This window comes from Vicugna pacos, chromosome 25, assembly GCF_048564905.1.
Source record: "Vicugna pacos chromosome 25, VicPac4, whole genome shotgun sequence".
In the NCBI taxonomy this organism is placed as follows: Eukaryota; Metazoa; Chordata; class Mammalia; order Artiodactyla; family Camelidae; genus Vicugna; species Vicugna pacos.
The window spans coordinates 36131799-36157784 of record NC_133011.1 but is presented as its reverse complement, the minus strand read 5'-3'; the positions used below and the strand labels follow the sequence as shown (position 1 = coordinate 36157784).

The 25986-nt window shown below is 48.9% G+C and overlaps 1 protein-coding gene across 10 annotated transcripts in view; it reads left to right on the top strand.

The window, feature by feature from the left end:
• FAM135B (family with sequence similarity 135 member B) overlaps nucleotides 1-25986 on the top strand; it is a 228955-nt gene that overhangs the window by 60611 nt on the left and 142358 nt on the right. For 7 of the 10 annotated variants that reach the window (XR_012064254.1, XM_072949761.1, XM_006211158.4 and 4 more), the window contains exon 2: nucleotides 22335-22430. Coding sequence is in view for 9 of the 10 variants with exons in the window: in XM_072949761.1 (XP_072805862.1) it covers nucleotides 22354-22430 (77 nt within the window). In the remaining variant the exon portion in view is untranslated. Of the gene's footprint in view, nucleotides 1-7814; nucleotides 7958-8144; nucleotides 8272-22334; nucleotides 22431-23054; nucleotides 23106-25986 lie in introns of those variants that run through there. The other 3 variants (XM_072949760.1, XM_072949762.1, XM_072949763.1) reach the window with 3 other exon arrangements.

Sequence of the window (25986 nt, the reverse complement as noted above, 5' to 3'; positions counted from 1 at the left end):
CAGCTTTCAGTTTCAGGTTGAACTTCTCAGTGCAATGTTCAAGAGAAAATTGTTTTTTTTTGCCATTACTTTCCTTATTCTGTTTATCATTTATTTAATAATGAGCAATGGCACGCTCTGGTGCCAGCCAAGAAAAAATCTTCACCCCGTCCCAGTTGCGTGTGCGGTGTTTTTTGAGAGCAATGAATCATTCAAGGTGGACAGATGCTAGAGGTGCTTCAGAGAGCTCAGACAAGGGATGTGTAGACCAGACGGGTCTTCGGGGAAGGTGCCCTAGGTTACTGGAGAGGATGACCCTTCAAGTGTGTCATTAAGAGTACTGAGGAATTAACCAGAAGGCCGGTGGCTAGAAGGCACAGATGAGAAAAGACTTGAGAGTGTGAAACAGATGGCGAGGTGGGGGAAACCCGAGCTGGGGAGTGTCAGCAAGGCAGGAAGGACAAGGGTGGGGGGCGGCGCAAGAAGGTATAGATTCCGGAGGAGAGCGTTAATTGGGAAACTCTTCGTCAGTGTGATCCAAAACCTGTCCATCGCACAGGTGCTTCATTATGTGCTGTGGGAAGGTGAGAGGCTGTGAGAACAAAATGAAAGGATATGGACTTGTAGAACTTTCAGAGTGAAAGGGACACAGTTGGGGTCACCCAGCCACAGAGAGAAGGGTAATAGTCCCCTTGACAGGACCGCTCTGCTGGGATACATACTGTCTATCTTAGCCTAGCTGGTCCAGGAAGCAGAGCTGGAGGCGAAGGCTTGTGTGCGTGCAGTGTTAGGGAGAGTGATTCTTGGTTGCAGGAGACGGGGAAGCAAAACAAGGCAGGAGAGAGAGCCAGTGCAGGCGATCCCCAGACGCTGTCTCTACGCTGTATTGCCTTCCCAGGGACGTGATCCTCTTCTGCTACTGAGGAAATCAGCTCAGAGGCCTTTCAGCCCTTCGGGGGCCTGGAGCCCTTCCTGATCGTATCAGCCCCACTGCTGTCTGCTTTCTCCAGGCCTGCCTTGTACACGTGGCAGCACCAGGTGACATCCCAGGGTGGTGTATCCTGGCCTTGGTTCTCCTGTGTGTGCCGCAGAGCTTTGCCACTGCTACCACCACAGTGAAATATGGACAGTGTCTTCTTCAACTGTGAACAGCAGTTTAGAGTGTGGGTCTTGAAGCTGGGCTTGCGGATCTGAATCTCGGTTCTGTGTTCCAGAGCAACTGCAGTCAACTCTCGGCTTCCGTGTCTTCCTCTGAAATCGAGTAGTATTTTACTGATCTCATGATGCTGTTTTGAAGGCTGGTTAATTTAATATATGAAAAGCACGCACACAGTGCAAGAATTTTGTGCCAGGTGTACAAGTTTCACTGTATACCCTCTGCCCAAGATTTCTCAGCCTCAACACGATTGTGTTGTGCTTAGCTGCACCTCTGACCTCTACTCACTAAATGCCGGTGACCCTCTCCGGTTGTGAAAACCAAAAACGCCTCCAGATATTGCCAGCTGAATTGAGGACCTCTGCCCTGTAGCAATCAGAAGTTCAAGTTTTGGGGGGTGGGGGAGGTAAGTTTGTTTGTTTGTTTATGTATTTATGTATTTAACATTTTTTTTGAGTTATAGTCATTTTACAATGTTGTGTCAAATTCCAGTGTAGAGCACAATTTTTCAGTTATACATGAACATGCATATATTCATTGTCACATTCTTTTCTGCTGTGAGCTACCACAAGATCCTGTATATATTTCCCTGTGCTACACAGTATAGTCTTGTTTATCTGTTCTGCATATGCCTGTTAGGTTTATTTATTTATAATGGAGGTACTGAGGATTGAACCCAGGACTTCGTGCATGCCAGGCACACCCTCTACCACTGAGCTATACCTTCCTCACCTTGTTTTTTTAAATGAATGGCTGGCTGGATGGGAGAGTGTGTCTTTGGAGAGGGGAATGGGCAGAGAGAGAACTGGAGAAGTGTGTAGAATGTGCTGAAGGGACTAAGCTTTCAATGTCACTGTGCCCTGAGCACAAGGTCAGGGTATAGCCTGGCTCTTCATTGGCACTGGGAAGCCAGTTCCAGTCTCTGGTGCTAAGATTTGTCACCTGTAAAATAGGATTAAAAAATCCTCTTTTTTTGGATTGCATGTGAACAGTATAAATATCTGTGGAAATCAGGGCTCACCCAGCCTAAGTTCCCAGAATGCTGGTACTTTTTGTGAAGACCCACTCAAGCCAGACGGTGTTCAAAAATGATGAGGTGAGTTTACTCTCAAAACTTTACCCTGAAATGTGTTACCTGGATGTGGTACTTCTTGTCCATCAGTCACCCTCATCACCAGCTCCTGAGAAAGGAAATGCAATTGGTCATTACCTCTGCAGGAAAATACTAGATTAAATAGAAAGTCTCTCATCCTTGGATTCCCCAGGTCCCAGTGCTGTGTAGCTGGAATTAAAAGGTCATTTTTCTTCCCTTTTGCTGAAGGCTGGGGAAATAGATGTGAAAACATCCCTGAGACCAACATTTGGCTCAGAGCCTGCGCAGGCAAACAGATGGGTTCCTTTAAGTCGATGGCTGTCAGTCTGGGAAGAGAGGCACCACGAGTGCCCCGTGCCCGCTGAGTCTTGCTTGTGGTTTTATAGTTACTCCACTTCTGTCTGTAGCTGTAGGGTGGGGAGTCCAAGGAGGCAAACAAAGTTCAGGAAGCTTCAGTGTTGTGCTGCAGGCTGCAGAGCTGGTAAATGAGAGCTTTTTTCGGGGATTTGATGATACTGGCTCTTCTCAAAGAGTGGATCCTAGTCCATCAGTGCAGGTGATAACCCACAAAATAAAACCTTCATAATCAAGGAAGGTAGAGACAGATCCTGTACTAGATTTGCTTGGAGAGTCTTAGAGGAAATAGTCATATCAAAGGCTCTGAGAAGTCCTGCAGCCTTGACACCTGCTTAACCCAGTTTCTCCTCAGATTGGTTGAGCATGGAAACCTCTTTTGATGTAACACCAACAAATATTTCATATAAAAGAGTGTCCAGGCTCATAATTTTGTAAAAACAATATGCTCAGTTAGATGATCCCCAAGGGGTCTTCCTTTGGAACTCAAACATATGATGCGTTTCCTGCATTCCCCAGCTGCTCGCTAAGCACGCTGCACTATGAAATCTCATCAGAGGTACTGACACGGTTGAGGCTTTAGTTTCTGCAAAGTCACCAAACTTTCAACAATAAACTGCAGCTAGTCTGCCAGGGTTTCGACTCTTCACCTAAGACAGTATTTCTCAAACATTATAGCTTCTTGGAACATGGACCCAGGACATATTATGGGATTATTGTGGGATATATGGGATTTGCAGGTGTCTAAAATTAGGGGAGGGACTGGGGGAGGTACAGCTCAGTGGTAGAGTGCCTGCTTAGTATGCACAAGGTCCTGGGCTCAATTCCCAGGATCTCCATAAAAAAAATAAACGTAATGACTGCCCCCCCAAAATAAAAAAATTTTTTTAAACTTTTAAAAAGTTTTAAAATATTATTAAGAAAACATAAGAAGTAAAATTAAGGGAAGGAGTCACCTTCCCGTAAGTGTGGAGCGAGGCTACGGGTTGCCCAAGGAGAAGATGGTTATGGCGGCCTTGGAAGTAGAAAATTCCCTGTCTTGTCTGGGTTTAAACAAAGGCTGAGCAGCAACCGGCAAGGAAAGAGGGGATTCCACCGGTTGCATCAGGCAGCTCCTTCCGCATTTGGGATGCTGCTGGGAGAGTAGGCGTCTGCCCTACTTTCCCCTGACTCATCTCCCGGTCCTCCTCCTCGCCTTCTTCCCTTCCTCCCACTTCCCTCCAAAGGTGGTGGGTGGCAGGTGAGACTGGGATAAACCAGGGAGGCACTGGGACACCAGCCTCGCGGAGATGCCTGGGCTTCAAGTCTCCTACCCGCTCTCGATCCCGGGAACGGCACCCTACGCCCTGGCCGCTCCGGAGCTGGTGTTGGGCAGCGTGCCAGTCTAGACGGGGCCCTGGATGAGTGGCTGCGTGATGTGCCCCGTGTCTCCCGCTTTGTGCCCTTGCCAGGGCACACTTTTTACCAACGAGGTCGGGGAGCTCCAGGATTCCTGTAATTAGGACTTTTTGTTGTATTTCCACGTGATGCGCTCTGAAGTTGGGGCTGGATGATTCTGACACGGTTATTTCCATGACTTTTGCCGTGACTGTAACTGGTCACCAGGAAGTCTGTGTCGGTCATGTTCAAAGTAGCCATCAGCCTGGGAAGATACTAGATGTTGATCATAGTTCACCCATTCATTTGATAAGTATTTATTGGGACCCAACGTGCCCAGCATTGTTTTAGGCACTGGTGATTAGGAATAAATAAAATAATTTTGTTCAATTTTTAAAATATTAGACCTTTTTTCCCAAGGAACTCTTGCAGAGACCTCCCCTCCCCCATCTATAAAAATAGAAAGAAAGGCTTGCTCTGCTGACAGCGGGGCTGTTAGAGCCTTCGAGCTGCACCCGCTTGGTTACCCTGAACGCCCTTGATGGAGTCTAAGAAATGTCTCTCCCCCCGCCCTGGGGTCTGAGGGGTACCACTCACACTGAGAGGAAATCATTGAGGGAGATTCGAGCTCAGCCTCTGTTTCAGGCAAACTGGGTTGAGTCCTGCTCTGACACTCAGCTGAAATAACTCATCGGTCTGGGCCTCATGCTTCATGTGTAAATGGGCAGCAGCAGTGAGGCATCTCTTAGAGGGCTGCTGTGGACACGGCACGTCTTGTTCACAAGCGGCCGCTTCTGAGCCTGAGTGAGGACCCGTTAATAATTCTGCTGGGGCACGACGTTAACTGGGACATTCCCCAGAAAGTAAGGGCACGTGGGTGACTTAAGATGGTGCTGTGCGGTGAGAGCCCTAAGTTGGTGTCTTTTAAAAAATACATTATTATTACTATTGATGGGGAGACTAAGACCAAGTAAGTAGGAGAGTGTTGCCGTGTAGTGAGCCGGTCCGGAGTCCTGGGGGATCGGGTTCGAGTTCTAGTCACAAACTGCCTGCTGTTCTCCTAGTCAATCTCCAAGCAAGAGTCTGTCGAAGAATTTACCAGACGGTGCATTAGGGAAACTAAAGGCTGGAGGCAGGCCAGGGAGGGGTGAGGACTGAGGACAAGAATGCTTATCACTTTCTCTTGGGGTCTGAGCGCTGTTCTCTCAATAGCATGTTTTCCATGGCTGCTTCACAAAGGTTCTCATCATAAGCTAATTGCATCAACACGCTGCCTTAAAGTGAAAAGATTCTCACTTTGGGGGAACGTCCTCCCATTCTCTGTTCCCCGCATCTCCCCTCTCCCACCCACCTGTGAGACCTTATAACGTCTGCGTTGTCCCCGAATCAGGCCTTCCTTCACTCCCACACTCTGGGGTCGTGTCTGCAGGTTGATGAGCCGGTTGCCTCCCCTCAGGGGTCTCTGAACTTGGCAGATTTCTAGTAAAACCCATGACTAACTTTTCCGTGCGCTGTGCACATCTGCTCCTCTCATCCGGGGCCTGCAGGGCTAGGGGTGGAAGGTAGCAAGGTTTCCACATGTAAACTGAGCAGATTTAATGTGAAATCACTCATAGAAGAGCTGCTATTTTTTTTAAATTGAAGTAGAGTCAGTTTACAATGTTGTGCTAATTTCTGGTGCACAGCATAGTGATTCAGTTATACATTATATATATTCCTTTTCATGTTCTTTTTCATTATGAGCTACTACAGGTATTGAATGTAGTTCCCTGTGCTGCACAGTAGGACCTTGCTGTCTCTGTTTTATATACAATAGTTAATATCTACAGATCCTGAGCTCCCTGTTTATCCCTCCATCCTCCCCCACTTCAGCATCCTTTGGGCTACACTGCATGCCCTTGAAAATCCAGTCCATGCCTCCTCTCTCCCCTGGGTGCTTTCCCCTGTGTGGACCCAGGGAGCCCGCACTCTGGAGTGTCTGTGCTGTGACTGCTTGCAGCTCCAGTGGGCGCTGGATGGTGGCACCGTCCCCTTTTACAGAAGGTGTGAAGCAGCTCCCCGGATGCCCCACAGTCCTTGAAGAGCGGAGGTGCAGAGCCGCCCTCTGAGTCTGCAGGGTCTGGGAGCTGAGGGAGGGCAGCAGACTCGGGTCCGGGAGAGCGCTGCCCCCAGGGCTAAGGGTGGGCAGAGGCAGCCGAGGCTGGTGTGTGCCTCCGTAGGCTGTGACAGTAGATGCAGCGTCCGGAGGGGAGGTGGCCATCCTGGCTGGTCCGGCTGCCCAAGAAGGGCTCCTTCCGGGCACCTTGGGGCTGCGGTGGGCGGGAGGAGACGGCGCCTCTCTCCTGTCTGGGCTGAAAGACCCAGCATGTGGCATCTTCAGAGAAAATATCCTGGGGACCCGCGTGCTGACGTCAGGCTCTCGGAGCTCTGGCCCCTGGGAGAAGGAGGCTTACCTGTGGGGTCGAAACAAGAAGTGGAACCAGGAGGAGCAGGCAGCCTTGAAGTCAGCTCAGACTTAAGAAAATCATAAGGTTATTCTCTTTTAGAATGAAGTGATTTTTACCGAGCTGTTGGATGTAATATAAACGTGTGATATTGGAGATTGCATTTTTTAACTTAACCTTGGCTTTTTAAAAAAATTATTTTTTATTGAAGTGTAGTTGATTTACAGTGTTAGTTTCAGGTGTACAGCAAAGCGATTCAGTTATACATATACACACACATACATACCTTCTTTTCAGGTTCTTTCTCATTTTGTGTTATTACAAGGAATTGAATATAGCTCCTTGTGCTGTACAGTAGGTCCTTGTTGTTCATTTGTTTTATATATAGTAATGTTAACCTTAACTTAAATTTTTTTTTCTGTTGAAGCATAATTGATTAACAATGTTGTGTTAGTTTCTGGTGTACAACATGTGATTCAGTCACACATACATTATTTTTCATGTTCTTTTTCATTACAGGTTTTTACCTGTACTGAATATAGTTCTCTGTGCTGTGTAGTAGGACCTTGTTGTCTTACCTGTTCTGTATATAGAGGTTTGTATCTGCTAATCTCAAACTCCCAGTTTATCCCTCCCCCACCGGTTTCTCTTTTGGTAACTATATGTTTATTTTCTGTGTCTGTGAGTCTGTTTCTATTTTGTAAATAAGTTCATTTGTGTCATTTTTTGAGATTGCACATATAAGTGGTATCATATATTTGTCTTTCTATGTCTAACTTACTTCACTTAATACGATAATCTCTAGGTCAGTCCTTGTTTTGCAAATGGCATTATTTCATTATTTTTTATGGCTGAGTAGTATTCCATTGTACTTATATATACCACATCTTCTTTATCTAGTCATCTATCAGTAGACATTTAGGTTGCTTCTGTGTCTTGGCTGTTGTAAGTAGTGCTGCTATGAACATCGGGGTGCATGTATCTTTTCGAATTGAAGATTTCTCTGCATATATGCCAGGAGTGGGATTTCTGAATCATATGGTAACTCTATTTTTAGCTTTTTAAGGAAGGAGATTGTATCTTTTAAATTGAGATGAAATTCACATAATACAAAATTTCAGCTTGAAACATACAATTCAGTGACATTTAGCACATTCACAGTGTTGTGCAACCATCCCCTTTATCTAGTTCCAAAACATTTCCATCACCCTAAAAGGACACCCCATTCTCAGTTAGCAACACTCACTGTTACTTCTCTCCACGTCCCTGGAAACCTCACAGTGCTGTCTCCGTGGATGTTCCTGTTCTGGAATTTCCTATGAATGGAATCATACAATACATGACATTCTGTATCTGGCTTCTTTCATGTAGAATAACACTTTTGTGATTCATCCCTGGTGTGGGGCTGGGCTTTGCATGCTGGCTGGCTGGCTCCAGACTTCTTGGAAACACTTCATCTGTCACAGAGCCGGGCCCCCTGCAAGATCACAAATGCCTGTGAAATCTGAGTGGACTGAAGCAGCTCGCTGATTCTCGGGCAGCTCAGGATCGGAGGTGATTCCCTGGTTGGGTGATGAGCCGCACTGCTTTGCAGGCTGGGGGACTGCATGTCCCAGCTGAGGCACAGGGTAGCTGAGGTCTGGGGCAAGGAGGTCAAGGGAATGTCTTTTTATGTGTTTAATATGTTTCCTTGAATCCTCCGGTTCTGTGATTGAATGAATGAGCCATGTCCATCTTACAGATAAATGCTAGAGGCACATGTGTCCTTTGGAGAAGTGAGTGCTGGCTGAAGGTGGGTCCAGGGAGAGGGCAACCAGACGGGCTCCTGCTCTGTGCAGCTACGGATGCTCTCAGGATGCGGAGGCAAGGTGAGCTGAGTCAGTGCACCTCACCTCGGGTAAGGATTTCCTGTGTGTGGGAAGAAGGGCAGATTGGAAGCTTGTGGTGGACAAAAATCTATGTTCCTATCTGCTCTGGACCTCAGTCTCCCCACCAAGATCACTGTTATGCACAGAGTCGCTGTGAGGTTAGAATCAGTCAGTGAAGGTATCCACAGATGAATACTTAGCGAGCCTTGACTGACAGTATCCAGGGGCTGGTGCTGGGTGCTGGGGAGGGAGGACCTGGTGAATCTGCTCCTGCTCCAGCCCCTCTTCATCCTCCCCGCCTCATTCCTGGATCCTGGCGGCTCCGTAGATCACATGGCGCCTGAACACAATCAAGAATGAGTGTCTGCTGGTTCATACGGTCTTTATAGCCAAGCTGGGAAGTGGCTGCCAGCCTCCTCATTCTGTGGTTTTCTTCCTTTGTTCAGTCTCAGTGACAGTGCGGCCTGTCACATGCTGGCCCCCTGCTCCTCTTGTAGACACGTGGTCAAGGGCACACAAAGGACTCAGAGTTCTGTGGGGGGGGGACGTCTGTGAAAGGAGCCCTCAGAGGTCCCCGGGCCAGAGGCCACAACGGGCAGAGCTGGCCTTCTGGTGCAAGTCTGACCCAGAGCCCACACTCTCTTTAGAAAGCCCACTTGGCCTTCGTTGCGCAGATGGGTAAATTGAGGTCCGTAAACGGAGAAAGGAAGTGATAATGAATTTTTGCCAGAGAGGCTGATACTGCAACCCCGATGCACTGAGTCCTGCTCGTGGGATGTCGGTCGAGTGACTGCCTGCCGTGGTTTGTTGAGCGCTGGCTGTGACCCGAAGGCCGCGATGGGGATTTTTCATGTATTGTTGTGATTGTCACAGACATGTGAAAAGGTAACTATTATTCTCAGTTTGCAGATAACAAAAACGAGGTGCCACAAAGTTAAATAGCTGGCCTAAACTTCTCTCCTTGTTAAGCAGCAGAGCGGTTAAAATCAAGGTCTTTATGAGTCAGAATTTTCTTGCTTTCTCCCCACAAAGCACAGGGACCAATGATGCTCTTTCAGGCTCGAATGCCCAGAGCCAAGCATGTGATTTGGCACGGAATATGCCCTCAGTAAATGTTTGCTGCACAAATGGGACCTGTGCCCAAGGAGTCTCACCTGGGACCTGGGAAGATGAGATCCATCCTCATAGGTGCCCAGATCCAGACCCTGTGATCTCATAGGACCGAACCTCGGAGAGATCAGGTGATAGCACCACGGCCACCCAGGTGGTAAGTGGCAGAGTCTGGATGCAAACTCAGGTTTGTCTCACCCTTGGATTTTTCCCCTCCCCTAGAGCTCCTTTGGCTTTCCCAGCTCTGGCTGGCTCCGAGTGGATCACATCTGTGATGCCAGCTGGAAGACCTTCCATGCTAACCTAGCAGGGGCGATGTCTCACCGCCAGGCTCCTTCTATTTTGGGGCTGGAAGTTCTGTGGGGAATTCCTTAGAGGACCCTGAGGCCGTGAGGGGGGCTTAAGAGCAGAGATCATGGCAGGGCTGTGCTGGCCAATTTATTGTACAAGTGGAGACATTTAAATATAATTTATGTCAGTGCAGTCTTACTAGAAAAATCGCACTTGGGATTCAGGGTGTGTTTCCCTGGAAGACACAGGTGCACAGAGGAAGGCAAAGACGTTACCTTACTGTATCAGGCGTGTCCTGCTGGATCAGTGGCGGGTGGAGAAGGGCGACGAAATAAAGAAAATGAAGGTCTTGAGAAGGGACACAGCGATCTAATTGTATCCACACTATTAAATGATTTGCTGAGGTGGCTTTATGTGACCCCCCGATCTTTCAGGGAGTTGCATGACACACCAGCTTCCCGGTGTGTGCCCAGCCAGCAGCCTTCCTCTGCACTACTGTTCTCAGTTGCACAGACCTGAGTTGGGACCTGTCTCCTCCAGTCATGGCACTGGGCCTCACTGAACCCAGTGAAATCATTGGTAAAATTGGAGGACTGACCCTCACGGAGATGCTGTGGGGTTGAGTGAGTACCAGGGAAAAGGAACGTGGCTGGGGTACCGTGGGAGTGTGCCAGTCACAGGAGGGTCTTCAAGGCCCCCAGCTGCATCTTGGTCCTCTGATGATGGGGACGTTGCTTAGCCTCCCTGAGCCTCTATCCCCTCATCTGTAAAGTGGGGATAATGGCTGTAACCACCCCTAGAACTGATGGGAGGTTGAGTGATGATGTGCTAGCACATAGCTGGCGTCCTGGCCCCTGGCGGCTGTTGAATGGATACTGGCTCACTCCCATCTGGTCCACAGCTCGAACTGGTGGCCCTTGGCATACACACACTCCACAGATGGGTTTTGTTTGGACTGAAGATGGTTTTGGAAATTACTAAATTCATTGCCAATAATCGAGATCAGGAGATTTCACCTAGTAAATAAGATGTCTGTCTTCTGTTAGAAAAATAGGTTGTGCAGCTCCAGGTCTGTTCTGCTCAAGGCTGCCATCACTAGGGCTCAGGGGTGCTGTGTTCTGGTTCATCACATGACCCCCAGTCTCCATTCACTGGTCACCTGCCTGGCCTGATCTGGCCTGCCTCCCCATTTCATAGATGAAGAGACTGAGGCCCAGAGGGGACTTGGCTACGTCACAAGCATATGGTGTGCCCGTGGAAGAGCTAGGTTCCAATATGGGTGGGCTGATTCCTTGATGAGAATTTTGGCTCTCATATCATTCCATCTGTCTCTCTGTCCATCCATGCATCCATGCATATATGCATACATGTGCATACATAAATCCATCCATCCATCCACCCATCCATCCATCCATGCATCTGTCCATCCATCTAGCCACCTGTTCCTCCCTCCATCCTTTCAATGGTCATTATGTGGATACACATTTTATGCCACACTCTACCTTGCTCCCCAGGACATCAGAGACTCCAACTCGAGAGGCATGCAAAGGGGTAATGCAGAGGGACAAGGATGGGGGTGAGTGAGAAGAGATGTCAGGCAAGTGCTCAGTGGGGGCGGGAAGGTACACTGCCGTTAAGGTTCCAGCCTGGGGCTACCTGTTGGGGTTCCTCTCCCCTGGAGAGGTCCCCACGCTGACATCACAGTAATTCTTTCAGGCAGTAGGGGATTTTCTGCTGGTAAATCTGCCCCTTCAGCCTGCAAACTAAGTTTCAAGAAGTATGTTCACTGTTCTTAGATAACATTGTTCAAGGCAGGGAGAACACTCTTATAATTATTATTATTATTATTATTATTATTATTATTATTATTATTATTATTATTATTTTAACAAATCAATGTCATAATCTTCCTGCCTTGAAGACTTGAAGTACCAGCATGTTGAAGACTTTGACAAGTCCTGCAGGGTCAAGGATTAACCTTGCTTAATTTGGTGATTCCCAAACTTATTTGACCAAGAGGTTCTTTGGAGAAGAAACACCTGTTAAAGAATATTTTCTGAACACATTCTGGGAGGTCGTTTCTAAATCCTTTCCAGAGACCTGCAGCAGGGAAGGGAGCGGGAGGGACGGGAGAGAAACCAGCGCTTAGCGCACCGTCCCCTGCTTGTGCTGGGGCTGTCTTGGGCTAATCTGATTTCCCCCAGACCCATTTTATTGATGAGAACCCAGAAGCCTGGAAGATACTATGTTACTTGCTCAAAGTCACAAAGTTAAAAAGTGGAGGGATTCAAATTCAGATCTAATTCCAAAACATTGTTCTGTCCCATTTTGGCTCAGAAGAGGCCCCACGCCGGTAGACAACAGAGTAGCTCAGCTCTGTGACTTTGAAGTGAAGGGACGAGATCGACAGGGTGGCTGGGAGTGTTCACTGAGTTCCAAAAAGATTACACGCTTGCAACGTACAGGGTTTATTCAGCTCCTGCTTTAAAGTGCATCCTCCCCTCTGCTCCCCTCCAACTGTTGGCTTCATTCACACTTTAGTGTGAATTACACTATTGAGCTAATGTCTTCACACATAGCAAAGTGCTACTTAGTCTTCTTGGCCTAGAGAGTTCCCCGAAGTAGGCCTGGAGGTTCGTGCAAGTTGGGAGTAGAAGCTAGAATGGGTGGGAGGGGTTCCTGGGCTCGGGCCAGAAGATGAAGGAGCAGTTTGCAAAGGCTGTTGCAAAGGCAGGAATGGCAAACATTTATTCAAATGAGATGCTTACGTTCCAGATTTTATCTGAATGTGTGACTGTGCAAGGTGTTTTCCACACGTGATCCAGGTCTTTTCAATTGACGAATTAATATCCCACGGAGCCTGAGGAGGCCCGAGCTCCCCGGCGTCTGTGCGGTGCTGGGAGTCGGGGCTGTGGGAGGCTGGAGGGAGGAACTGAGGCACAGACCCTATGGGATGTGGCCCTTTAGGGGCCGGACTGAGAGAGTCTGGCTCTGGGGATGCCCCTTTCCTCCCCCCTCGGCCAGCCCTGGATGCCCCCCTTGTCCGGCGGCCATAGTGAGCTGTTTACCCTTGTTCTCCATTCCTGAATGTCAGGTAACACTTCGTGTATGGTGTCCAGCTAAGTGGTGATGTTCACCTTAGCGATTCCATGTCACGCACGCGCAGGCTTCCAGGGGTGTGAGTCCTGTTAGGCAGCCTCCACCCACCCTGCCTCTTACACACACGCGGTCCTGATGTGCCACCTTCGTGGCCCAGGGACAGGCTTCCTGTATGCTCCCCCCCATAGTACTTGATGGGGAGCATGGTGGGCCGAGTGGGGCCAACTGACGTCCTTCCAAGTCCAGCGACCCCCACTCCGGGGCTCTCAGATGTCTGCCTGGGATCCCGCAGCAGATAAAGCACGTTCTTTCCTGGGTGTGTTTCCCCCACCAGCTGATAGCCCTGGGTGATGCCCAAGCGCAGATAGCTCCGGCCGGCTTGTTTCAGCCCACCTCTCCACCGAGCTGGCGTCGTAAACCCCACCGCCCCCACCGCCCCCACCCCCGCTTCATGGACCCTAAACCTCCTGTCTCACCTGCAGCCAGCCAGAGACTTGCGCACAAGCTGATCAGGCACCTTGTGACCGGGCCTTAGAAAAGACCCCCACAGCCAGCCCTCGGGGCTCAGATGGGCGCCTGTCGTCTGTGTGGCCACTGTTGGTTATGGCGGCTTCACCCAATAAACTCCTCTGCTCTTCTCCTCCTTCATCTCTGCTGAATTCTTTTACCAACCTGTGTGTCACTGTGTCACCAACCAGCCACCCTTGTGTCCCACAACAGGCCGGTGTTATGGGTGGTAAAAGAATTTACCAAAGACAAAGACTGGAAATAGTGAGGTGGGTGGTCTGCGTGGAAACGGAGACACACACACGCGCGCACACACACACACGCAGGCTAAGTCACAGCCGCCCTAGGGACGCTAACGACAGATGCAGCAAAATCAGGTCCCTCCCGAAGCTCCGCGACCAGGGCACAAACAGACCGCGCGTCTGAAATGCCAGCCTTGACTCAGGGGGCGGGAGCCTCGCGGCTTGCTTTCACCTCCTCTCCTGTTTACACTGTGGCTTCTGGAAGGATAAACAGTGTGTCCCCTGCAGTGGCGCTGCCGTCGGCTGCCACTGGCTCCTGCCTGGAATCCCCTCGGGCGGGATGGCTCTTCCGCCTCCCGCTCCCCCTCCGCGGACACCCACGCCAGGACGGAAGGAACTCAGGCTTGTGTTAAGGCTGGGAGTTATTTCAGTCTCGAAGGCCTAAGTTGGGGCTGGTGCCGAGTGCTCGGGGAAGCTGTGTCCTTGACTGGAAAGAAGAGTGATCAACTCATTCATTCACTTACCCATTTATATGTGCATTTTTTTGCATTTGTTTAGTCTTTCATTCGTTCTCTCTCACTTGTCCCGCACACGTTATTGCATTCTCTTCTCTACTGTGGTTTTTTTTTTTTAATTTGCTAAACTCGGAGGCTGTCCTTCCTTTAAGGAGCTCGCAGGGCAACCTGAAGATGGGTGTGCTCCCAGGACCTAAGCTGGTCAGGGCTGTAGAGGAGGGCTTGCGTCGGGAAGGTGGCGGCCTGGCGGCTCAGGAACGGCTCCCTGGAGGAGGTGTGTTGGACGTTCCAGCATAGGGAGCTGGTCACGTAGGGAGGGGAGAGGTGGACAGTCTCCTGGAGATTACGGATTGTGCAGAGGTGAGATGTGTTCAGAGGGCGTTGGGGCGCTTTGCGGAGGCTCCCTGCAGAGGTGCTGGTGAGGGTGAGTGACGGCGTGAGAGAAGGTGGGTTGGCAGTGCAGGAAGGTCCCAGATTTGAAGGGCATGGTTTTTCTGCTGGAGGTTTGGGCTGTGCTGAGGAGAAATGGGCGTCGGTCAGGAAGCCCCTGCAGCAGAGGCGGGTCTGTCTGTGCTACGTTGCACAGAGCATCCCACTCCAAGGGCCCGGACGGCCCAGGTCCTGCGTGGATCTCCTCTCAGGCGGCTCTGAGAGAAAGCCCCGAAGCCACACAGACGTCCTGTTTCCTCGGCCCCCGTATAAGGGGCTGAGCCAAGTCAGCCCTGAGTTTCCGGTGAGTCCGAAGCGCTGAGATGCTGAGGAGTCTTGTCCTGCCCACTTCCTTCCCCATCACCATGCAGACGTTGGGGGTGCCCTCCCTGCTCTTTTTCTCTCTTGGGGGCCACCTTCAATGATCAGAGGAGATCACGGAGGTAAAGACTTTGACCGATTGCTGTGATGAGTGAGAGTCAGAGACAAGAGACAAGGTGAATTCTGGCCTCTCTGCCCCCTGCCCCCTGGGAGACCCCGCCAGGGGGTCCAGTAAGTCACGGGTGGAAGGAGGTAATCGTTTCTTTCCTGCCGTGCCCACATCATGCTGGCTTGTACTTATTAAGCATTTATCAGATGCCAGGCTCCAAAGCAACTTCCATGTGGGGAAACTGAGGCACGGGGTGCTTACCGTCCTATAGCTGCTGAGGGGCTGAGCTCTGTGTGGTTGAGACTGGCCAGGCTCGGGCAGGCTGCCCTGCTGGGCTGTGGCCTTCTCCCTGGGCATCCTCGCTTTCTCTGCCATGGTACCTATCCCTGTAGACCTCAGTTCTGACCGTGGCTCCCCCGTGAGCTTGCTGGGTTGTGATCTGGCATCCCTTCTCTGTCCTCACTTTCTGCACCATGGCATCAGAAGGTCCTTTCCAGAACCTTCCCCACTTACCATGTTGTAATCCTATGACTTACAATCTTTTGAGCACAGCGACTTTGAATGCCCTTTCATAAAGTGAATGCTGATACGTATTAAGATCAACATGCTTTTTTTTTCATTTAATCTTCAAAGGCCACGCATTTCAAAGATTGATGTTTTAAAAGAAAAATTACGTTTGAAAGGAAGATGTATTTGTAGAAGGATTTGTTTCCAGGCACTATCTGATGAGGTATTGACATGGTATTTCTCCAAAATAGCCGTAATATTTTTAACAAATCTTGTCAGGGGCCACTGAGAATGTTCCAAAACATTTTTGAAAATGTAAATAACTGAGGAAACATTTTAGAAACACAATGAAAAGTACAAACATTATCCCGCTTTAATTGACACGGAAACCAGGCCTCTAGGGAGCCCAGAACCTCTAAAATACAGCAGAGAGGATTTGTGCTTTGGGTTTGGACTGCACCAGGGGCCGTTTGCATTTCTGCCAACAGTGTTGCAGGCAGAAATAAGAATACTAGCTGCTTCCACTGATGAGTGATTGACAGTTTGCGAGAGAATGACTGACGCTTTTTATCTTCATGATGATCTTTAACGCTCAGTGCCACCGTGATGCACTGACTCTCCCCTGTCCCTGTGGAGAGACCGGTCCTGGAAAGGTCACGTGGTGTAAGAGCCAAGGCACGTGGGTTTAGGCTCAGCTGTGACATGGAGTGGGGAGTAAAGCTTTGTGCCTGGAGGTGGGACTAGCCCAGGCAAGGGGATGATGGCCTGGACAATGAGGGAGATGACTTGGGAGATGGAGAGAAGGGGCTGGATTCAAGGAACTAAAGACAGTGAGAATTAACAACCACCCGTCTTCGGTGGGGTCTTGGTTCGTCCTGGCAGCTATAACAGAACACCACGGACTGAGGGCTTGTGAACCACAGACATTTACTTCTCACTGTTCTGGAGGCTCCGAGTCCAGGATCAGGGAACCAGCAGGGTTGAGGGCAGGTCCCCTTCCGGGTCGCATACTTCTCCTGGTGTCATCACGTGGCGAAGCGAGAAGGGAGCTCTCTGGCGGCTCTTTTGTAAGGGCATTAATCCCGTTCATGAGTTTCTACCCTCCCAACCTAATCATCTCCCAAAGGCTCCACCTTTTAGTAATTTCACTTTGGGGATTTTCGGCATGTGGATGTTGGGGGTCGTGTTCCGAGCGTAGCGGGAGCAGGGAGGAGAGAGGGCTGACGGTGATGCCCCGTTGACACTCGGGTAAGTGGGTAGATGGCAATGTTCTGCTGCACCTTTGGTGTCACTGGTGGTGCTTCCAGGGTAAGGAATGCACATCTGTCTTCTGGCCCTGTTTCTGGGGCAGAGAGCTGCAGGCCATGGTTTTAGGACAGAGAACAAGGATTCTCTCCCACCCCTGCGATGTTGGATCCAACAATTCCGCACCGCTTTGTGAACCTGTTCCGAGGGCCCGCCGCCGCGTTAGCCCTGGAGAACTCTGAAACCCGTAAATAGACCTGGCCCCTGTTTTCCAGAGACTTCGTTAGTATCTCCTACTCCTCTCTCCCCTCAAGGAAGAGTAAGGAACGTGCTTATGGTTCCCAAGTAATTTCTCCTCATACTTTACTAAGAGCCTGTTGGCAATGAGAACATTTTAGTACTTTGCAGAGATCTCTTTCATTAGTTACCATTTCAAATCACTCTCTTAGGTGGGTTTTCCCTTGAAGTACAGAGGCGGCAATCCAGGCTCAGAGAGGTGACATATGAAGTGGTGGGAGTCAGGGCTGAGCCGGGGTCCGGGACGTCACAGCCTGCTTCTCTCTTCCGCTCTCTGACTTAGGATTCATTCCTTGTCACAAAGGTCAACATGACCTGCCTGGGGATTATGGAGTCTTTGGTCCCTGGGGCTGAAAGGACATTCAGTTGTCACTTAAACACAAGGCAGGGGCCTGGGATCCCAGAAAACAGGGAAATAGGGACCCCAGTCTTTGCCTGGACACCCCAGTGATGGGAAGTTCACCGCATGATGCGATGACTCCATGTCCAGCTGGGTGGCCGTGATGGTTAGGAGGGAGCTGCCAGGACAGGGCAGGACCATGGGGGCCACTCAATAAAGAAATTTTTTTAAACAAACGCTGTTCCACTCTTTCTTCTGGTTCCGCCTTCTGTGATAAAATTAACTAGCATTCTTCTGGGGTTTGTTACATGCCAGACTCCATTCTAAGTGGCTTATGTACATTAACATTTTTTATTGTTATTTTTGTTTTATTTTTTTAATGGAAGTATAGTCAGTTCTAATGTGTCAATTTCTGGTGTACCGCACAGTGTCCCAATATGCATATATATATGTATGTATGTTCATTTTCATATTCTTTTTCATTAAAGGTTATTACAAGATATTGAATATAGTTCCCCGTGCTATACAGAAGGAATTTGCTTTTTACGTATTTTTATATATAGTGGTTAACACTTGCAAATCTCAAACTCCCATATATATCCCTTCCCACCCCTTTTCCCTGGTAACCATGAGAGTGTTTACTATGTCTGCAAGTCTGCTGCTTTTGTAGATGAGTTCATTAGTGTCCTCTTTTTTCTTTTTAATTTAATTTTTTTTTAGATTCCACATATGAGTGCTATCATATGGTATTCTTCTTTCCCTTTCTGTCTTACTTCACTTAGAATGATGGTCTCCAAGTCCATCCACGTTGCTGCAAATGATATTTATATTAACATTTTTCATTCTCACAAGAACCCTATGAAGAATGTATCATTATTATTATGCCCATTTTACAGAGAAGGAAGATGAGGCACAGGGAAGTTAGGAACAAGTCCAAGATCACCCAGTGTGAGGGGGACCCACCTCCTGGTTCTCAGCCTGTGTGTGCAGTGCGCCAGAGATAAAGCTGATTCTCCCATCAGCTAGGGAAGGGCTCTGAGGGTCGTTCATCTTCCCTGGAGGATGCTTCGGGGCCCCCCACTGCCCTCTCACCTTTCTCTCCAGGTGTGTTTGTCTGGAAAACGATACCCCAGGTGCAGGCTGCCCCCACACAGGTGCAGACTGGTGGTGATGCAGCCGAGTGAGGAGCAGGCCGGGGGCCGGGGGTCCAGGAGCCTTGCATGGAGTGCAGGGAAGTCCCAGGGCAGGCGTGCAGATGCCAGGTGAGCTGAGGCTGTGAAGACCCGCTGGAGGTGGGAGGGGAAACGATTCACTTTTTTAGAGGGAAGCTTGCATATGTGACCGTGGATCCATGCACGACCTGGTCAGTCAGAAACCAGCCTTCCCGGCCCCGGGCCCGTCACTCTCTCTGGGACGGCTGCTTGGTTGCCCTTCCCCAGTCTTTGAGCATCATGAGGGCAAGGCCAGCTTTTTTCTTTCTTTTTTTTAATTGAAGTAGGGTTGGTTTACAATGTTGTGTTAGTTTCTGGTGTACAGCATAGAGATTCAGTTATGTGTATATATACACACACATCATTTTTCATATTCTTTTTCATTATAGGTTATGATAAGATATTGAACATAGTTTTGTTCTGTTTATTCTGAATGTAGTTTTGAGCTCCGTCAGCACAGCACCTGGACACCCCACATCCCTGCAGGAGGTGCTTGTGTGACATAGCATCCCAGGAGCACACCACGTGTAGTAGAATGGTTGAAATCACTAGACTGTAGGTGGCTCTGGTTGTCGTAGGAAGTGAGTGCAGAGATGTCTGCGGTGTGTGGGGTGTGTGTGCATGGTGTGTGTTCGGTGGGTGGGGTGTGTTGTGTGTGTGGGTGTCAGGCGTGCGCTGGGTGAGCACCGTGGGCAGCTGTGGGTGTGTTGAGTACTGTGTGTGCCGTGTCATGTGTTGTGTGTGTGTGCCTGGGTCTGTATGGATGTGTGTGTGTGATGTGTGTGTGTCTGTTGGACGTGTGAAGCATGTGCCGCGTGTCTGTCCTGTGTGCGTATCGTGCCCATGTTGTGTGTGTGTGCTGATCGGGAAAACAATCTTATGGGGCAAGTACTCTTATTATTCCCAACTGCACAGGAGGGAACTGAGGAACAGAGAGGTTAAGTAAAGCCATGGGCTTGGAGTCACACAGCTCACAAGGAACCAAATGCACTTGGATCTGCTTAACTCTGCAACTCTAGTCTCTGCACCAGGGGTTCGCAGATTAGTGTTTGCATCAGAGTTCCCTGGAGGACCTGTGAAAACACAGATCCCTAAGTTCACTCCTGCAGTTTCTGATTTAGTAGGTCTGGGTAGGACCTGAAAATGAGAATTTGCTTTCAGAAACAAAGGGGTGCTGGTTCCGCCGGCTGTAGGACTGCACTTGTAAGCCGCCCCTGTAAGCGTGCTCCCTCTGTTCTGAAGAAGGGTTGGGGAGGGTTGGGACCAAGCCAGAGCTTTTGGATTCCTGCAGATTCCTGCGCTTCCTACAAATTGGCTGTGGCACGGTGACCAGCAAAATCAATGTGGAGCTCTCAACTGATATTCTGAACAGGAGCTCATCCTCATCACTGAATAACTGAATGTTTGGTTATAACGAATCACATGGTGTTCAAAAGGAAAAGGCAGTTTCCCGCCAAGAAGCTGCATTTGCAACTGCACGTTCCAGGATTATATCCTGCTAGTCCTGAGCCATAGGATGCTACAGTGCATCTTCCCATTAGAAAGCATTATTCCGTACGGTAGTCTCTATGCATTAAATCTGTTTTCTTCTAAACATTCATTTCCAAGACACACACACACACACAACATGTTGTCTCAACCATTCTGCAAGTAAGGAATGGAGCTAGAAGTTGTGGGCTCCTGGATCAGAGCTCTCCCCTCATGTGGCGTGGACACACCCCCTGTGTGAATCGGGGTCAGTCCCACCTGCTTCGGAGAGGTTTTGAGGCAGCAGGAAGTCATGGATGGGAATCTTGGAGCAGGATTTAGTGTGTGGTGGGCTGGGGTGTTGGCGTGTACTGTTCTTCTCCCTCTGTTCCTTTCTAATCTCCCCCCAGGATCAGAGAGCACAGAGGGTCCGGGTGTTGCTGAAACTGAGAACCACAAGCGCGGCTTTGCCAGTTCTGCTGTGTTTTGAGGACTGAGACTGATCGGGGTGATGAGAAGGTGGGGAAGATGCAGTGGTTGCTCTTTAAGGTGACAACAAGTTGAAGCACAGAGTGGCTTTCTCTGCTGGCCCCTCCACCACCAGGCTTTTACTGGAAATACCTTGAAATTGAAACTGAGGGGCAGTTCGGACCTTGACTGGCTGCGGTGCATGAGGCGGGACCAGGGCGCGCCTGGATGGCTCTCCCATTAGGGAAATGGGTTTTCAGTGCATTTTCTGAGTCAGGCCTTTGCAGGCTTATCATCCTGAAATTCCATCCTGCAGATTTTACAGAGGTTGGGTCCTTGGATCTGCTGCATTTTAAATTTGGTGTGCAGAATTCTGTGTCCTCAGAAATGTTTACCTGTGGGGCCTGGGAATGTGCTGTGGGGGCACTCTTGCCAGAGCTGAGATTCAGTGAAGGCCTGGTTAATCCTTTGTGCTCTTCTTCTTGGGTGCTGGCCTAGCATAACCCTGTCAGCTGCAGTGAGCTTGGGCTCTGAACCCCAGTAATGGTCTGATTCTTGAGGTGTCTTGCGGGCAGAAAGAAGAGGGGTTTTGAAAGGAGACTTAGGTGCCAGTCACCACTTGCCAGCTAGGAGAGACAAACCTCCACTTCCTTCTCCTCCTCCTCCCTCATTCTCCCCCTTCCCCAAGATCATGCCAGCTCCTACCTATTGAGAACCTTCTAGTTCCCCCAGAACCTGCTCAATTGCAAGTAATCACCTGATGTCTTCCCCCCAGGTAGCTTATATCATCCCCATTACACATGGTAGTAACTGAGGCTGCTTACCAAAGTAGACACCACCAGAACATTCTAGAGTCACAGAGGGGCTCCAGGTTAGAGATGTTCAGATCCTTTTTTAAATCTGCGACATGGGGCAAGATTCTTCTTGGACTCCATCAGACAACTGATGTAAAATACTTCATGCAGCACCAGGAATATAATTAATACTCACTAGAAGTCAGTTTCTTTTCCTTCTCCAAATGCCTGGTATCTAGATGAATTCATATCCTTTGAAAATCCAGCCTGTCTTGAGTCTCCCTGTCAGTTTATTTCTCTTTCTAGACTAGGAATATTTTAATTTTGGACCCTTTCGTCTTTCCTATCCAACCTTAGTATTGGCCATGGGTCTCCTGGCTTGGGAAGTTAACAACCTGTCAAGTTGGGTTTAGCATCTGCTTGGTGACTCCCTCTGCTTCCCCTGCTCAGTAGAAAACATATTTGTCCGTGCTACTCCAGACACCTTAGCTCTGTGGATGCTATATGCTAACAACGATAAAGCCATCTTCAGTTATTATCATTAATTATTATTAATGATAGCTACCGTTTGTGGACTGTTTACTACATACCTGGAACTGGGCAACGTGCTCTATGTCACAGATTTAATCTTCCCATCATCTGTCAGTTATATGCCGTTACCAGTCCTCATGTTACAGATGAGGAAGCTGCGGATGGGAGAAGTTGAGTGACTTACTCCAGGTCACACGAGCAGAAGGTGAAACAGCTGGGGTTCCTGCCCTGTCGGCCATGAAGCGGTGCTCCTAGCTGGGGGGTGGCACTCTCCATGGTGCTGACAGATGGGGAGAGGCAAAGGGACTAGCCTAGCTTTAGAATTAGGGTATCTGGGTCCGAGTCCCAGTTCTTGCAGGTGTGAGCTGTGTGACATCATGGAAGTCACTTCATCTCTCTGTGTCTTTTCCTACAAAAGGAACCCCTGAGTGATGACGTCCAGTGGACACGTCGTGGTCTCATGGGTCAGAGCCTCTTGTCTAAGTTAGTGCTGTTTGGGTTCCTGTTGCAGAAGCCCTAGCTCTCTGTGTCTGGCTGATGTGATCTCAAGCTTTTCATTTCCCTCTTGTTTTTTTTCTAGGTAATGAACCAAAAAGATCATGTCTGAAGTACAAGGAACGGTTGAGTTTTCTGTAGAGCTACATAAATTTTATAATGTGGATCTCTTTCAGAGGGGGTGAGTATGCTTCCTTATTTGTATTTGTTTATATGCCTGTTGTTTTGTTTTTTCTCTGGCAGGGTGTGATGGTGGTGAGCTCAGGTTATAAGACATTTTGGATTGGTGTGATTTTTCCTGCCAAGTAGAAAATCTAAACCTTTAGTGCATTTGAAAATAAGCCGTAGATTGACAAAGACTAGAAAATGCTAATTTCTCTCCTCCTCCTGCACCTCTTCCTACTTGCTCTTTCCATTAAACCTGTCAGTCAGTGTTAAAGGAAAGTGGATTTACTGGAAATGAAGCTTGCCTGTGTAGCTCTGATAAAAAGGTGTCTGTATGATTAATATTTCTAAGGGCCATCTCCCCAAACCTCATGTCATAAAACCTGTGCCCAGATCTCTCAAAAACGGAGAATTTACAATGTCCTCCTTAAATGAAAACTTAAAATATAGAGGCTTCCAGTTTTTTTGAGGATGTGCTCTGAATTTGGTGCTTTACACATATGATCGCAGAAAGTCCTCAGGATATACTTGCATCTCGGGGTCGCTGTCAACAATAGTGGTGTGAGATGGTTGTACAAAGCATCCAAACACGGACGAGAACTGCCTGCACTCGCAGAGGCTGCTGGTCCTGCCCCTGCGTTACAGATGAGGAAACCGAGTTCATAGAAACTGAATTTGAGATGTGCCTAAGGTAACAAACTTGTGTGCTAAACAATAGGTATCTGTTGGTTTGCATTTTTCTGTATAACAAGTGACCCTAAAACTTAGTGGCTTAAAACAACAATTGAGTTGAAGAGTGCAGCCACCTAGGCTCACACTTTGATGTGGGTGAGGGTGCAATCTCATGGTCAGACTTGCTTGAGGGTGGGTTTCATCTTAGCTGCATCCATAAAGAGGCCAGGGCAGCTTTTGGATGAAGGGGGATGGAGTGAGTTCTAGGACCTCTCAGGTCCCATCTGAGTAAGACCTTGACGTTAATAATCCCCAGCCCCCAGCTTCTGCCTGCGGGGAGCTGTGGACAGGCTGGGCATGGTGCCAGCCAGGATCCTGCAGCTGCTGGGGGAGTTCCTGTCGGGCATGATCCCTGATGCTCAAGTGCTAAGGACTTTCTTCTCTGAATCCCGCAGGAGCCATGAGTATGGTGAAGTGTAATTACTTTACCTTGCAAGCACTCCGTGGGGACATGATGGCTGCAGTCCAAACCCAGTCGGCAGGGTGGGGGCCTGGATGAAAAATGATCTCCTGATGTGATCAAAGAGAAGGAAGGTGGGATTTGGGGAAGCTGGCCCACTTTTGGGGTGTGAGGATGTATGATTATGTGCTCCACAGCGTCCCCAGGTGGTAGAAATCAGAGCGAGGGGTTGTGAGAGAAGGAGAGTGCCCTTCCTTGGACTGAGTAGGACTGTGGTCATCCAGGTTCTTCCGGGTTCCTCTGGTTAATGAGAGATGCCTCCTGTGCCTCCGTCCAGGCATGCCAGCTCACCCACCCCATCTGCCCAGATAGACACACACCCCTGACTTGCTGTGAGATGCTGTGTTGGAGCCACCTGGGTACAGAACTGAGAGTATCGCCTGAGGGTTTGCCCTGATCAAGGGGTTACTTGCTTATAGCACATTCATAAGTGTCAAGAGTTTTTGTAGTTCCTCAGTGCATACTGCCTTTGGTGATGTTTGCTGTGAACAAACAGGCCGCTTTCCTGTATCCAAAGTGTATATTGACTGAGGCGAATTCTCAGAGGAAAAGACTCTCTTCAAACTAGTCAACAAGCATCATGAATTGTCACCCCTGCACTTTTAAGCCTGACAAAGAGGCAGGGGCAGGGAGGCACTGGGGAGCCTGGCTTTGGGGTCAGACCTGACTTTCAAGCCGGGCGCTGCCACTCATAAGCTCTGAGAACATCAAAGTGTCCCTTTAAAGCCTGTTATCACTGTAAAGTGGGGAGGACAGAGCCCATCTCATGGGCTCATCTGAACGGTGAGGGTAGCCCATGAGACAGGTGCTGTTAGGGGCTATCACTTCCGCTGGTAAACCCTTGCCCCCACTCTGGCCTTAACCCTGTCAGTGGAGTTATTACCCCAAAGGGTTGATGTGACCATCTTGTTCCCCTGTTTAAAAATTCTCCTGCTTTCTTGGGCTCACACCTCAGCCTAGTGCTCAGAGCCCGAATGGTTTGACCTTCAGACTTCTATTGTATTGTCTGTCCTCTGAATACCTGCCTTGAAACTTCAGGCTCCAGCTCAGGCTCCCAGCTCAGATAGAACCTCCTCTCCAACCCATTTCTATACATTCATGTTCACCTCCTGTATTCAGCCCAGTTTTTATGATGCTTGCTTTTCTCTGTTTCTAAAGCATATCTTACATGTTTTATCCTGTCACCCGCTCGCACACGCGTGACTGTAAACACTAGTAAGCATATGTTATTGGATTAGGCTCTAGAAGCGTGAAGATGAAGGCTACTCTGCCTTAAAGTGTTTGCCAGCTGATGAGGGACATGGATACGTCTATAGGAAATGACCCTGATGTGTGATACATTCTCTAACAAAGACAGATTTGGGGTTCTGTGAAGTGAAACAGAAGTGGGGAGCCAGCCTGGGGGTGAGGTCAGAGAAGATGTCCAGAGAGGAGCTAAGCTGTCACTTGAAAGATGGGTGGTGGAGGGAGGGTAGAGCTCAGTGGTAGCGTGCGTGCGTAGTATGCACGAGGTCTTGGGTTCAATCCCCAGCATCTCCATTAAAAAATAATAAATACATAAATAAACCTAATTATCCCCAGCCTTGCAATAAATAAATAAGTAAATAAGTAAACAAATAAGTAAATAAATAAATAAGGAAGATGGATGGGAGTCTGCCATGCGGAGGACCCGGAAAGGCAGGAACAGAAGGGCTCGGCAGGGGGTGTCAGGAAGCAAAGGCCACCTGAAAGGCCCAAGTGGAGTGGTGAGGAAGCATGGCCAAGTGGCTGGGGGTGAGAAGGTAGCAGAATTTATTCCAGGCTGTCTTTTTCTTTTGCCAGTTGACGTACAGTGTGTCAGCCTCTGGTGTACAGCATAATGTCCCAGACTACCTTTTATTAGACTTGTGATTATAAGGATGCTAATGGGAACCACCACAAACTTTCTTAGATTGCAGTGGGGGTGGGGGGAGGGCTGGGTTGCAAAAGGAAATGATGGTGATGTCATGTGTGGCTTTACTTTCTGCTCAACTAGATTCAAGCTCCTTAAGGGTTAGGACGCCATTTTATATGACTGTATATGGCCAGTGCCCAGCATAGAGCCTGGTGCTCCCTCGCTGACCAATAACAGCTTAGGTGTGGGCCCACATGGGTCTTTATTAAATGATAGTCATGAAGATAAACGTTCCTAACTCCTAACATCCTATTTAAATCAGTCCAATCCCAAACGTGGCCAATGGACCAGGAGTATCATCGTTACCTGGGAGCTGATTAGAAACGCAAATTTTCGGGCCCCATCTCAGACCTGCTGGGTCACAATCTCTGGCTTCAGAAAACTTTTTTTCCTTCTTCTTCTTTTTATTGAGGTACAGGCAGTTTACAATGTTGTGTCAGTTTCTGG